Here is a 14,823-nt window from a genome sequence, read left to right as displayed (position 1 = left end):
AAGTGTATATAACTTCTCAAATTTAAAAGGAAGTTTTGATAGAGTTAAAATGAAATAGAAAGGAAGGACAATATAAGTTTAGGTCATATCTATGACTTTCTTCATCTACCTGTATTTACTTTCTCCAGCTAACTCCACTCTCTGATCGTCTCTTAGCTCTCTCTCTCTCTCTAGCATATTTTTCGAAGGATCTAAAAGTGAATATATCCTATATATATATATGTATATGTAATCTCAATCTCCCCGACCTGCAGCTTTCTTTCACCTTGCTTAATATCTGTTTCATAGCCCGCTCTTTCTCTTGTGCTTATACATCGTTCTAGTTTCTTCTGGCATTTCCTGGAAACTATATAATGGTGAAGTCATCGTCGTGCTGTGAGAAACTAGGAGGGTTAAAGAAAGGACCATGGACTCCTGAAGAAGACCAGAAGCTGGTGGCTTATATTCATCAACGTGGCCAAGGAAGCTGGTCTTCCTTGCCAGCAAAAGCTGGTAATTAACTGATTTCCCTATCTCTTGTTTCACACACAGACATGCGCCTCGAAATATCCTATTGCTAACTTCTTTTTATCATCCGACTGTTACGAGGTATCAATATAATAAAATTTCACTACCTGAAAGACTACTTTTTTTTTTATTTACAGCATAACGATGGTACATGATAATAAGTAGATAATTAAACATTTTATCTATCTGTTAAAGAAGATGTAGAATACTTTATACGTTTTGGTGACCACAAAGGAGTCAGGAGATGTGAATAGCTCCCATATACTCACTTTTGACTCTTCATTTTCGATCTCTTCAGTTCTTTAAACACCTGATATGTACTCACACTCCTAAATAATCTGTATTCTTAATGTCTTCCTGGTGAGGAATTCTGCATAGAAAAGGCTCAGCTAGAAGAATTTTTGCGCGTGTGTGTGTAACGACTAATTTGCAGGGCTTCGGAGATGTGGGAAGAGCTGCAGATTGAGGTGGACTAATTACTTAAGACCTGATATAAAACGAGGCAAGTTCAGTTTGAAGGAAGATCAAATCATTATTCAACTTCACGCTCTTCTTGGAAACAGGTAATTATAAGCGTCAACCGTAATCATTCCATGCATGTTAATCAGGAGTAGTTTCCTAATAAAGAAGTAAACACGTCATGACAATATCATATTTACCTTTCTATTATAGTACACTTTCTTTCTTCAAAAATATTATGATTACTAAATATAGTTTTCATGGGGTTTATTTTATCATGCACCTTCAAGATGGTCGGTGATAGCTCATCATTTGCCAAAGAGAACAGACAACGAGATCAAGAACCACTGGAACACCCGCCTTAAGAAGAGGCTCACCAGAATGGGTATCGACCCCAACACCCACAAGCCCATCAACGAAGCCGCCAACCTCTGCCATATGGCTCAGTGGGAGACTGCTCGGCTCCAAGCCGAAGCCAGACAAGTCAAAGAGCATTCCAAACTTCAGCTCCAGAACCAGCTCGGCTCCTCCTCCTCTTCCCACCAGCCTTCAGTGACTCGGCTCGTCCTCAACAAGGTCACACCTCGCCCATCGCCACCTCCCTGCCTCGACGTGCTCAAGGCATGGCAGAATTCATGGTCGTCCGCCACGTCGAAGCCCTCAACAGAGAAGACCCCCAAAACGCATAGCATGTACGCTATGATGCTCGCCACCGACGACTTCGAGTCACCGTCGTCCACGTTGAGCTTCCCGGACACCGCCCCTCTCAATAACTCCGAATGTACCAACAGTAATACTACCTTTGGGCTGATCAATCAAATTTTAATTCCTTCCTCCTCCACCACCACCGTCGCAAATGATGGTGGAACCATGACTGGGCAAAGCGACAGCGAAGCATGGGGAAACGAGGTGCGATGCTTGGGAGACGACTGCAATATTATGGCGGCCGTGGAAGCATTCGGATCAACAGGGTATAACTGTAATTCCATGGAAGGTCTCCTTAACGACGACGTCTTGGTGTGTGGACATAATGAGATGTCTCCATCGCCGCAACAAAACTTGGGACTGTCGGGTGTTGGAGATGACTGGGAAGCCATTGTTGACCTGATCAAAGGTTCGCACCCATCACCTGCTTTCCCAGTGTTGTGAAATCCGTACGTTGAGGAATATTTAGACCTTTTTTTTTTTTGGCATGAGAAATATTTAGAGTTTTGCTGATTAGTGTTGGACCATAATTAGCCATGAGAAATATTTAAGGTTATTTGTTCATTAGAATGAGGATTTATTTGGTTATTGATTTTAAGTTTAAATTTGAATTACTATTTTTCCCTTATTTTAGGGCTCTATAAATAATCCTAGAATTTCTCAATTGTATTCAAACTTAATTATTGAATAAAATATTCATATTTGCCTGGCATTTCCTTTACTCTTTCATCTCTATATACTTATTCCTTCCTTCCTCACGAGTCACGACATGATGATAAAGCCTCTGAACTCCAAAAGATTTGTACCATCTTCATTATTCATGAAATTGACAAGCAAAGGTTGCAATCCCACCCTATATAGCCATTTCACCCGAAAAAGTTTAGTTTGTAGCGGATGAACATTGGTGGAGTTGGGGAAGAAGACGGTACAGAAAAGAAGAAAAATGACAGCATGAGATCCACATGCATCATTTCCATTAGATGTGATACTAATAAGAATTGAGTTATAAATTTAGTGAAACTATAAAAATTGAGTCGCAACAAGTTGAATTATAAGATTTGAGTCATACATCCGGTGAAACTATAATAATTAATTTTTTTAATAATCAAATATAAAGTTGTCATAACGTGAACAATTGTTGATGAACCAATTGGGAAATCATATGTAAAACAAGTAAGAAGTTTGCTCTTTTACAAATGAGGAGCCAGGGCTTCCTACAACTTAATTCAAAAGTTTGCAAGTTTCTTCAGATGTCGAGGGATTTTTGAAAGAGCCAAGAGTGATGTTACTCATCATTTATAATATTATTCTTTTAGCTTTTTGAACTGCGAAATCACTGATTAAGATTTTATAATCAAGCGATTTTAACATTTTATTTGTAATTAATAATACGGATAACCTATTCAATCTGTATTGTAATATTAATATAGTTGATCTTTAACATGACTTAATCAATTTTAATTTTAAATATTTCTTTTAATAATATTAATTGTTACAGGTATACTGTTAAGAAATATGTTCTATAAGGATTAACGCGTGTATTCGAAAAAGAATATAATCTTTTCCATGCGGTTCAACACCTGGAGTATTAGTTTTTTTTTTTAATAGAACTTCTCTCAATACCCTTAGTTCAAAAAAAAAAAATGAAGACTATCAATATCATAATGTCAACTAAAACTTAAAAATTTACAAAACTAATACAATAGTTTTTCAATTCATCCTCCTCTAAAGTTTTCACTCAAATAAAAAACTAAAAATAGTTTCATATATTACACGTATAATTACAATGGACAATTAGGTAGTTTTATATATAATCAAACTTATATTAATTTCCCCGAAAAAGGTCCATGATCCTATGTGATAATGAACTAGACTTATCCGGATTAAACAGATTACTTATAGTGATATTCTAGTATTACCTCTAGTTCTAAATATAAGAGCTAATTGACTAATTTGAGTAGATTAAAAAAGTTAGTTAAGTTAGTTATTCGTAATAGGTATGTGTTGTGTTTTTCTAAAATACCCTTATTAATCAAGTGTATTGGTTAGAACCATCATATTTAGAAGGACTAACTTGGACAAAATGCATAAATATAAGAAACGAAGTGGATTGAGGTATTATATTTATGAATAAAACAAAGTTAAATGAAGTCTTATATTAAATAGCGGAGGTAGTTCACTGCTTATCAGCATCCTATATGGCTCTCCGGGAACTGCATAATTAATTTGGATCTTTTATTGGGGAAAAAAAGGAGTTAAAATTATTAAATCTTGCCATGCATAAGTACGGAGCACGTGTAGAAAACTTAGGGCAGGGAAACAACTTTAATGAGACGCAATGATGGGAGCAGCAGATAAAAGCAGGCTTTCCTTTTCCGGGGGTAAAACAATAGGAGCGTAAGGAGTCATCTTTTATAGCAAATTATGAAGTTTGGTGCAATATTTTATGGCATGCAGATGAATCCCATTCAATTTTTTTCTAATAACATAGCCAATTATATTAAATGACAAAACAAAGGTACATAAAGATAAGGCAGACATAAAATAGTTAGCACACATTGAATACCAACTTAAAAATGAGTAGATACTGCCTTTTTTTTCCCCTTCCTATTTTTTCTCCCCTTCTTATTTCAATTTTCTTTTCCTTTCTTTGTTTTTAATTTGGGTTTTGAGAGTGATACTCCTCGAGTATTGTTCCGGAAATTATTTTTTTTAAAATACATATTGTTCTGTAAATTATTTTTTTAAAAATGTATATATATTAAATGTGGATAAAATTAAAATTTATTAAATTTTAAAACATGATTAGTAAAATTTAAAAGTTTTCCTAATTATAATAAAATATTTTAACAGTTCCTATAAACTAGATCATAAAATTACGCGTTTTGGGTTGGAGGAGGGGGAGGTAGCATCAATGACAGCATATACTACCTCTAATTCTTAATATAATATCTACTTGACTAATTTAATTTAAAAAATTAGTTAAATTAGTAATTTATTTTAAAATTATGCAAACTCCCTTGGTACGTATAATTCATAGAGATAGTATTGAAAATTGAATAATAAGTATGAAAAATAAAATAAATTAAAAAGCAGGAAATTTAGTTAAAAGTTTTTGTTTGAAAATTTAATTTGTTAAAAAGATCTATATTTGAGAGAGTGTAATTTTTTGCTGTTGTATGTAACATATCATCAATATAATGATGTGCAACAATATCAAGACGGAAGTTGAAAGAGATTCAGAGACGGAGGTGACGGAGGAAAACAATTGTCCTTAACCAGTTGATCCAAGTTGGGCACATTATCACCTACACAATTAAATTCACAAAAACAATATCATGGGATCACAACTTAAGAATAATGGGAATAACAATTATTAATTAAAATATAGCATTTAAGCCACTTTAATTCCCAAATTACCGCTGCACTCAAATCTCACATTAATACTGAATTATGCTCAAAATACTGAATCAAGTCCCACAAAAGCCAAAAGTTAACAAATAACAAGTAAAAGATATATATAAACATTAGACTCTGTCACACCCCAACTATTTCTCTCCAGCATTTTTCAGAGATCCGAAGAGAGAACACACACACACGCTCACACACAACATCAATCTTCTTCCCGGTTTGCTTCCTTTCAGTTTACTTTATGAACTGTTTCAAAGCTCCTCGCTCTTTTGTTTTGTCCTTATAGTTCTCTCGCTCGCATTTCTCGGGATTGCAATGGCGAAGTCGTCATCCTGCTGCGAGAAACAAGTAGAGTTAAAGAAAGGGCCATGGACTCCCGACGAAGACCAGAAGCTCACGTCTTACATTCAACTACACAGCCATGGAAGCTGGTCTTCCTTGCCTGCAAGAGCTGGTAATCACTCTACTAGCTCTTGTTCCTCACATGCACGAAGACCAGAGGCAACTTCAGCTCGCAGGAAGATCAAACCATTATTCAACTTCATGCTCTTCTTGGAAAGTGGAAACAAGTAAGTTCCATTCAATCATTTGATTCCTAAATATATTAATATGATTCCTTAATGGTTGCTTGGCATATATTTTATAATATAAATGCATGTACACAGAAGTCTCCCGATCTAAGCACTTATGAAAATGATTTTAATTGATGTACACAGAAAATAATAATATAAGGACGGGAAAAATAAGTTTTTGGTTGAGGTGTAAATAGAAAAACAAAAATTTAAATATTAAAAAAAATGTAGTATTTGTTGGAAGAAGTTAAAATCCTTTCATGTGTCTTAAGTTTCAAAGAGATTAATCTTAAGCTCAGAATATAATTTAAAAATACCTTTGTAATTCCAAAAATAATGAGGGTGACAGTTCTTCATTTTTATTTTTTTTTCTAATCATGTATTGTAACTATTCTTTAGTGAACATTTTTTTACCATGAATCATCAGGATATTTTGAAAAAAAAATTCTAAATTTAAAAAACAAAAAGAATTAAATTTTTTTTCTAACTCTTACATTTACAACGAACGCAGTAATAACAACATGATAGAAGGACATGAGGCAACTGTAGCACTGTGTAGGACGTTGGGTTAGGGGGTGTTTGGATGCCCTTAAAATCACTTTTCAGAAGTACTTTTTCGCAAATCGAGATAATCTCCTCTACATATTTGCTTCGTATACCGTAAAAGCACTTCTGAAACCATGGTTTTGATCTTATCCAAACACTCCCTTAATATTATTTAATGCTGTCTGCTCAAAAGAATATTAAATAATACTGGAAAAGAGTGGGTAGAACATGATAATGGCATATTAATATGCTGCATGTGACTTTTTCTATAAATTCCTTGTGAGACATGTTCTGCTGTCTGAGTTAATCATATGTAAAATGATTACTAAATATTGTAAAGTTATATGGAGTCGAATCTCTCTGAACTTGCAGTATGGCATTATAGAACGTGCGTACCTCAAAGAAGATTAGTGACTCAAGTACTTTGCAGTCTTACTCATGAGCGTCTCTTGTACTTTAATTTATTAGGATTACACACGAATGATGCGTGAATGACAAATATTAATTAATAGTCGGCAAAAACAGTCTTCTTCCTCCAGTTCTTTATGTAAGACATATTTAACCAATTTGATTAGATTAAAAAAGTTAAGTAAGTTAGTTAATTATAAAAAACATGACACGTTTTTTCTTAATCTCCTTCTTCTCCGGCTTGATTATGATTGAGGAAGTATCCATAGAAATAATTTAGAAAAAACTAATAAATACAATAGCTATGTCTAATATTTAGAACCAAATTTAACTCAATAACTAAGTCATATGTTAAATTCTGAGGAGTATTAATTAATGATTCTTTCTTATAATCGATTAGCTTCCTTGGGCAGAGACATACTTACAGGTGACAGGGAAAACATTTGAGGATGCCATGTATTCCATCCAGAGTTCTTCTTCATTAATTATTTGAGGAAATTAAATGACATCTTAAGACTATACAAGAAGAATGATATTCTCTCCTGTCTAAAATATAGTAGATAAGTACTTCATATAAATTATAAAATTAATTAAGTTAATTATTTAAAAAGAATTATTGTACTCATCATGTTAACTATTTACCCTTTACACACTTTTCTATATCATTGGAAAAAGACAAGACAAAATATTTATGAAAAAGAAGAACTCCCTCTAACCTTTATTATAAGAGATTTTTAACTCATTCATATTTACTAATAAAAATAATTAAAAATGTTAAATTTGTTATTTAAGTGATTTGGAAGCGAACTTTAATGATTTGATATTGATGGCATGTGAAAAATATATAATTGATGTTCCAACTTTAAAAATGAAATAGTACCTCTAGTCTATAATATAAGATCTTCTTTGAATTTTATTTCAATCATAAATATAAGATCTTAATTTACTTTGTCTCTCATATTTATTTATTTTTTTCTAATATAGTCTTTTTAATAATGATAATTTTAGCTAATAAATTTAATTAGCAAGGATATTTTAGGAAAAATAATACCTATTTATTACAAATAACTAGCTTTACTTATTTACTTAATCTACTCAAATTAGTCAATTGGTTTTTATATTTAGGACCGAAGGTAGTATTACTGAAGAGGATTATATAGGATGAAGCTTTCTATCTACTGCTATTTTGTAATCTTATCTCATGAGTTTAGTTTTACTTAGAATCTTAAACTGTTAATGCTTGTTTCTTTAAATATGAAAAAAGGGCCTTTTTTTTTACCAGCAAATATGAAAAAAAGCGGCCTACTCCTCTATATTTCATCAATTTCTCTAATATTTTTTGACACCTAGCATAACTCTTCCCCTTTATCAATGGTATTTACATTTTATGATTTTATCTCTTCTTTTAACTTTTACTCTTCAAAGATGCGTCTTTTCTTTAAATTTGTTTTAATTGTTGCTGGTATATACATAAAGGCTTGAGGATGAAAACATCAGTAGAAGGGGGTAATGTTTTTATATGAAATTATGGAGTTTGGGACATTCTTTTATAGCCCTGAGTATGGTATCCCATCGATCTTGTATATTGATATTGTCAGCCAGCATCCCCGTGGGAATTAATCAATTAATATATTGCTTTTATTCGTTGACAGCAACTTTTAACAACTTTTTAATTTTATGGGGCTTGAGTGTAACACCCAATTTTCTAAGCTACTTAAAACACCATGTAAAAACTAGTTTGATCTTAAGGTCTCAATAATAAAGTTTACATTGAAAGACTCAACCTGTTAACCACTATAAATAAACATGAGCAATTAAACCCATAATATAATTCGAGCATAAATATCTAAGCTTGCAGTCTCAAAGTCTAACATAACATAAATTGTGGATAAAACATGAAATAAAGCGCTAAAATCTATCTATTCAAGGAATTAACAAAATAATGATTTGATATACCAGGGTCATGGCAAATAGTAAAGAATCAAATTAATTCAGCATGTATTTGAGAAGTGTAAGAGCTACTCGCTCACTCCTCCGGTACCTTCCCTTGCTCCCTATAAGGATTGTCACCTGGAAATGTTAAGTAATTGGGGTGAGCACAAACGTCTCAGTAACCCAAAGTTCAACTATGTAGATACAACCATTACCCAAACATTTTCATATTAGCTAGGCAAACAGATATTGCAACAGCTTAAATAATCATTAGCAAAATATGTAACTAATTTAATAATGTACCATGGTCATATGCAATGGATGCTTCCTCCCTTATTGCTCCATCCAACCTTATTCCTCTGACTGGAACCATAGGCTTATACACAGTCTGGCCCACACACTGGACTGACAAAAACTACTCCAGTACTTAGGATGTATCTGGCCAGAGATACGGAGCCCAAGTCTAGACTATGGCTCCCCTCCTTAAAAGAACCAGAAGGTATCATTGTCCCATGTTCTCCCTCTACAAACCTGGCCAGGTAAGTATTAAGGAACGGGGCCCTAAAAAGGCCAACCACTTTGCGCTAAGCGGAGGCAAACCACACGGTCACAATTTGTCACATATATCAATATCACAAGCTCCCAAGTCCAACCGCGTATGCATGTCATGAATATATAACAAAACCAGTATATGCAAGCATGCTTGAAAGAAAACGAATTACCATAAATTTTTATGAAAATAACCAAGATACATTCATGCTTAAAGGGGAATTCAAATAACATAGAAGATAATACAATTTTATTCTTTCACCTCTTTAGTCTTATCTATTTATTTGTACCAATTAAGTCAATAGAGTCAATACAAATTTAATCATGATGGATAAAGATTGCATACACATATAAAAACCCCAAGTTACCTGACTCCTTTTGCTCGTCAGTAGTGAAACAAAATTCCAAGCAATAAGGCTCTCAGTGAGAGTCTACAAAATTACACAAATACCAAGTCAAATTATAATTTGAGCTATTCAAGTTTATCTTAATAAAACTACTCTACGATTTTTTTTCCTTTTCTAAAAGCTGTTTACGCCACAGGCCCATAACTAAGTCTTCTTAAATTTTTCTGATTCCAAAGCGCTTACATATTATTGATTTTAAGTATTATTTTAAAGCTGTCAAGAGACTTTTTAAATTCATAGTTATCCATAACTACCCATCGATTTCACGCATATATTTGGTTTACACAATTTCCCATTATTTATTTATTTTAACCTATTAGGCGAATATATATATAATTCTATATATAAATGATTTAAGGAAACACTCAACCAGGAATTGAACAACTCCACCGATTCCTACCATTTATGCGTCCTTAATATATATATTCCTTTATTTATCCCATCTTTTAACACTAACAGCGGTACATTTGTTTTATCTATGTTGCTGAAAGTCTTGTGTACACACACACGAGTATACACACCTATGACTAGAGGGGAGGAACACTGAAAACGGAGTGAAGGATGGTAATATATATATATATATATATATATATATATATATATATACAGAGGCACTATATTTATTCATATTTCTATCAGGCATATATGTGTACATCGTCTTACGAAGAGGCAGAATCTGAAACAAAAACACATGATACAAGAAAGAGAGCAAGGGAAAAAGACGGCTAAATGAAGGAAAACATTAAGTCTTAACACAATAGTCAATGGTGTGAAATCATTCTCATCCCTTTTCCTATTAATGTATATGTGCGTATTCATGGATAGTAGTGGTCAAATGTGAGAAAGGAGAGATAGATGAAAAAGGAAAAGAAAAGTAGGTACACACCTTAACAAATATATGTATGTCTTGGAGATGATGGTGACAAGAAGGCCTACGGTGGACTAAGGAGAAAGGACGAAAAGAATGAGGTAAAGAAGAATTATGAGAAAGGTAATCTAAAAAGAGAAGAGAAACAAGAATGGAAAAGTTTACCTTGAATCTATTTTGATTTGTGGAGATGGAATGTTTAGAGTAGAAGAAGGAGTAACGCTTTCTGAAAACCACAAGTCTACGGTAGTGGAAAAGCTAAAGAAGAAACTGAGTGGCGTCTAAGAGATAAAGAATGAGTAGGTAGGAAGTAGGGTTATGTTATTATATTTTTAAAATTAATAAATCTTCATTTAATTAATTAATTAATTGTTTTACCTTATTGATATTATTATTGAAATTTCATTAAACTTAAGCAGATAACCGACTTATATGAAATCTGCCAGAATCAATCAAAAGTTTTTTTAAAATATATATAATTATAAATATATATTTTATTAAAATTCATATAACAGATTCAAAATTTGAATTTCAATCTATTTCATATTATTATTATTTATTTTTCCTATTTAAATTGCTGTTCAAACTAACATCAAAGATATCAAGATGTTTGATTTATATATGTGTGTGTGTGCGTGCATGTAAAAAACCGTTTATATATATATATATATATATGTGTGTGTGTAAAACCGTTTTAACTTTTTTTTTATATAATTATTATGATTATATGTATTTTACCATAACTACACGTAACAACTTATCTTTTCCAATTTAATTCTTCTTCTTCTTCTTCTTTTTTTGAGATGCCTTTTAAATAATAAAAGAAAATCTACACTTTCCAATTATTATATGTATATATGTAATTCATATATATATATATATTAACTAACTAACTCTAAAACCTAAATAATTTTGGGATGTTACATTGAGACTGATGAATATATTGATCAATCCCATTTGAAATGGTTTATAAATAAATTTTTAATCATGATTTAATTTATAGTATATGAGATAAATATGTGAGAGGAGTTTTATTTTAACTTATGTGAAACATGTTTATAAGTACTTATAATAGGGATTTCACCAATCAGTGATTCTCACTACAAAAAAACAGACTTTAGGCGACGACTTTCGGCGGCGACAAAAAAAGTCGCCGCTGAAACTAAGACTTTCAGTGACGACTTTTTTTGTCGCCGCTGAAAGTTCGCCATTGAAACCAAGACTTTCAGCGGTGACAAAAGTATCGCCGCTGAAAGTGGACCTTCAGCGGCGACTTTTTTTGTCGCCGCCGAAAGTAGACTTTCAGCGGTGACTTTTTTAGTTGCCGCTGAAAGTTCGCCATTGAAACCAAGACTTTCAGCGACGACAAAAGTGTCGCCGCTGAAAGTGGACCTTCAACGGTGACTTTTTTAGTCGCCGCTGAAAGTTCGCCATTGAAACCAAGACTTTCAGCGGCGACTTTTTTTGTCGCCGCTGAAAGTGGACCTTCAGCGGTGACTTTTTTAGTCGCCATTGAAAGTGGACCTTTAGCGGCGACTTTTTTTGTCGCCGCTGAAAGTATAATATAATAATATATATTTTATTTTACAATATTAATAAACAAATTCAATCTAGCTCAGCGGCAAGAAGGTTGGACACGAAAGGAGGCGGTCACGAGTTCGAACCTGGAAGAAGACACATTTAAGGTGAAAATATTTGGACGATGACGTGGCGAGGAGGAGTGATGTGGCAATGACGTGGAGGTGGCTAGTGATGATGTGGCGGTCGACGGTGATGATGTGGCCGCCGATGGCGATGACGTGGAGGTCGACAGTGATGACGTGGCGGCCGGAGACAATGACGTGGCACCGACGACGATGACGTGGCATTGGTAAAGCCAATTCTTCTTAGGCATTACTTTCAGCGGCGACAAAAAGTCACCGCAAAAACACTTTTGGCGGCGACATTTGTCACCGCTGAAAAGTCTTTCAGTGGCGACAAGAGTGTCGCCGCCGAAAGTGTTTTCTGCGGTGACTTTTTTGTCGCCGCTGAAAGACTTTTTGGCGGCGACAAATGTCGCCGCTGAAAGTGTTTTCAGCGGCGACACTAGTCGCCGCTGAAACTTCTAAAAGTCGCCGCTGAAAGTATCTTTTAGCGACGACCTTTTTAGTCGCTACTGAAAGTTTTCAGCCACGACTGCTACGGCAACGACTTAAGTCGCCGCAAAAAACTTTCGACGGCGACTTTTGTCGCCGCTGAAAGTCAATTTTTTTGTAGCGTCTTCATTGCTTCTTCAGTTTATTTATCTTTGGGAAGTGAGGGAGGATCCCTCCAGAGAGAGGGTAGATTATCCGAAAATGGATCTGAATCATCTTATCCATAGAATTAAATGTACAGAAGACCAGGGTTTTGGTTCTTTTTTTTTTTTTTGCCCCGGGGGATGAAATGATGTGGGTTTTTACTGGCAGATGCAGGCCTTTTACACCAGTTTAAAAGATCTTTTAACATACGTAATACTATCTCCCGTGTTAAATATAAAATTTAGTTCCTAGTATAAATTACACTACAAATTATGACAGAAGGGAAATTTTCCATACCAATTTTGTCACGGTCACATTTAGTTTAAAGTTTGTTATATTTTTGTTTTTAAATAAAACTAACGATTACTTGTTCCTTTTGATGTTACAGACACTTAAAATAAGTTGCGAAGTTTTTGTTGAATGGGGTTCTTGGCAAAGTTCATTGGATGGATGCAAGTAATAGGTATTTTGTCAACTTTATTAATTAATATCTTTATATAATTGTCGTTTTTTCCCTTTATATTAGACGGTATATATACAACTGGAAAGAAAGTTCCAGCATGTTTTGCTGCTGGACGTATTTACTTGTGCATTAAACCGAAGCTCTGAGAATATTGGACGAGAAAGGCACAGAGAGGTAATTAAATTTTAATTTATTGGAATCACAGGTCTGTTGTCAGCGCATTAATTCTGATTTTTCAATTTGTGTACGGATTTATCGAATAATAGAGGAGCATTCGGTTGGAAATAATAGAATTTAACGGGGAGTTAAAAACGATGAAAATAAATGCTGTTAAACTGCAGGTGGCATTTTACAAATTGTCTTACGTACACATCAAAATTTATCATACTTGCAAGTTTTTCCAACCACTGTAGATTGACGGTGGGACCAAACTTATTCATATAATTCTATTTATAAATCATTTCCAACATGTTTCATAGAGACCAAGAAAAATTAAAATTTTTAGCCCCACTGCTTTACTTTTTTAAAACGAGCTCATTAAAATTTCATCTTCTCTCTCCTTCTCTCCATTTTTCTCGTACCAAACAGACTCTAAATTCTATTAACTCTCATTTAAAATTTAATATCTTTTTAATTTTATTCTTATTTAATATATATTATACCTTATGAGAATAAAGTCAGCACAATAATAAATGGAGGACAAATTATACATGCATATAAAAAGTTTCTCTCTTTGACCTATAAATAGGATCAAAAAAATTTTTTCTCCCTGCTCTATAAATAGAACTATAAGTTTTATACGTCGTAGCGGCCGGGACGACCTGATTGAAAAAATATAATTTGAACTACAAACCATTTTGTCCTAAGAACTGAAAGGTAATACAAAATATTTGGCTTTTACGTTTTACTCGGTTCCTTAGTTAAAAACAAAGGAGAAAAATAGCTTTTGTTTCGTACTTTTTCATCCGATGATAACATCTCTCTTGTAAGATGTACTCCTCCGGTCCTTAATATAAAACTCATTTAATTAATTTGATTAGATTAAGGAAGTTAGATAAGTTAATTAATTATAAGAAAAATGACACATTTTTCCTAAAACACTACAATCATCTTTCTTAATACCTCATCTTCCTCTTCTACTTGACTATAGTTGAGGGGGTATCCATAGGGGTAATTTAAAGAAAATTGATAAATATGAGAAATGGGTCTTATATTTAGGACCAAAACCAATTCAAGAATTGGATCCTATATTAAGGAGCGGAGGAATATCTCTCTTGTTATATATGTCCTACGTTTTATTTTGGACCACCTTTTTTCTCTTTTTGTGTTTTTTTTTTAATTTAGGAGTACAAAACCTACTGTGCCCGTAGGTATGGTCCGGCGTCGCAGGCCAACGGAAACGAAAGTGACAAAACCATGTTATCCCATACTTAGAAATGTTAATGTCGAGCCCCTTTCACGTCTTCCAGCATCTCTCTTCCGTCATTTATTTATGCCTTTCGTTATATTCTTTCATCCCCTCCTTAATTTAAAACTTGCTTCTTTTCCTTCGTCTGTGTTTTCTGGCTAGCTTTTTGCTCTCTTTCTCTCTCTAGACCATTTTACGGAACCCTTTTTCTCTTCTGACACTCCAACGATCTATTTCAGTATTTTTCCGGAGATCCCAACGGGAATATATTCTTGTTATTGTTTCTATTCTCTATTCCCGGAGATTAAA

The 14,823-nt window shown here is 33.6% G+C and overlaps 1 protein-coding gene across 1 annotated transcript; it reads left to right on the top strand.

The window, feature by feature from the left end:
• The first annotated feature begins 353 nt into the window (after positions 1-353).
• On the top strand, positions 354-2,115 carry LOC114720511 (transcription factor MYB41-like). Its single transcript, XM_028906154.1, has 3 exons — positions 354-492; positions 941-1,070; positions 1,257-2,115. The coding sequence occupies exons 1-3, from the start codon at positions 354-356 to the stop codon at positions 2,113-2,115; spliced, it is 1,128 nt and encodes a 375-aa protein (XP_028761987.1).
• Positions 2,116-14,823: the final 12,708 nt, after the last annotated feature.

This window comes from Neltuma alba, unplaced genomic scaffold (genome assembly GCF_004799145.2).
Source record: "Neltuma alba isolate B1F8T4 unplaced genomic scaffold, ASM479914v2 tig00011988_pilon, whole genome shotgun sequence".
Classification (NCBI taxonomy): Eukaryota; Viridiplantae; Streptophyta; class Magnoliopsida; order Fabales; family Fabaceae; genus Neltuma; species Neltuma alba.
This window is presented reverse-complemented; position numbering and strand designations above follow the sequence as displayed.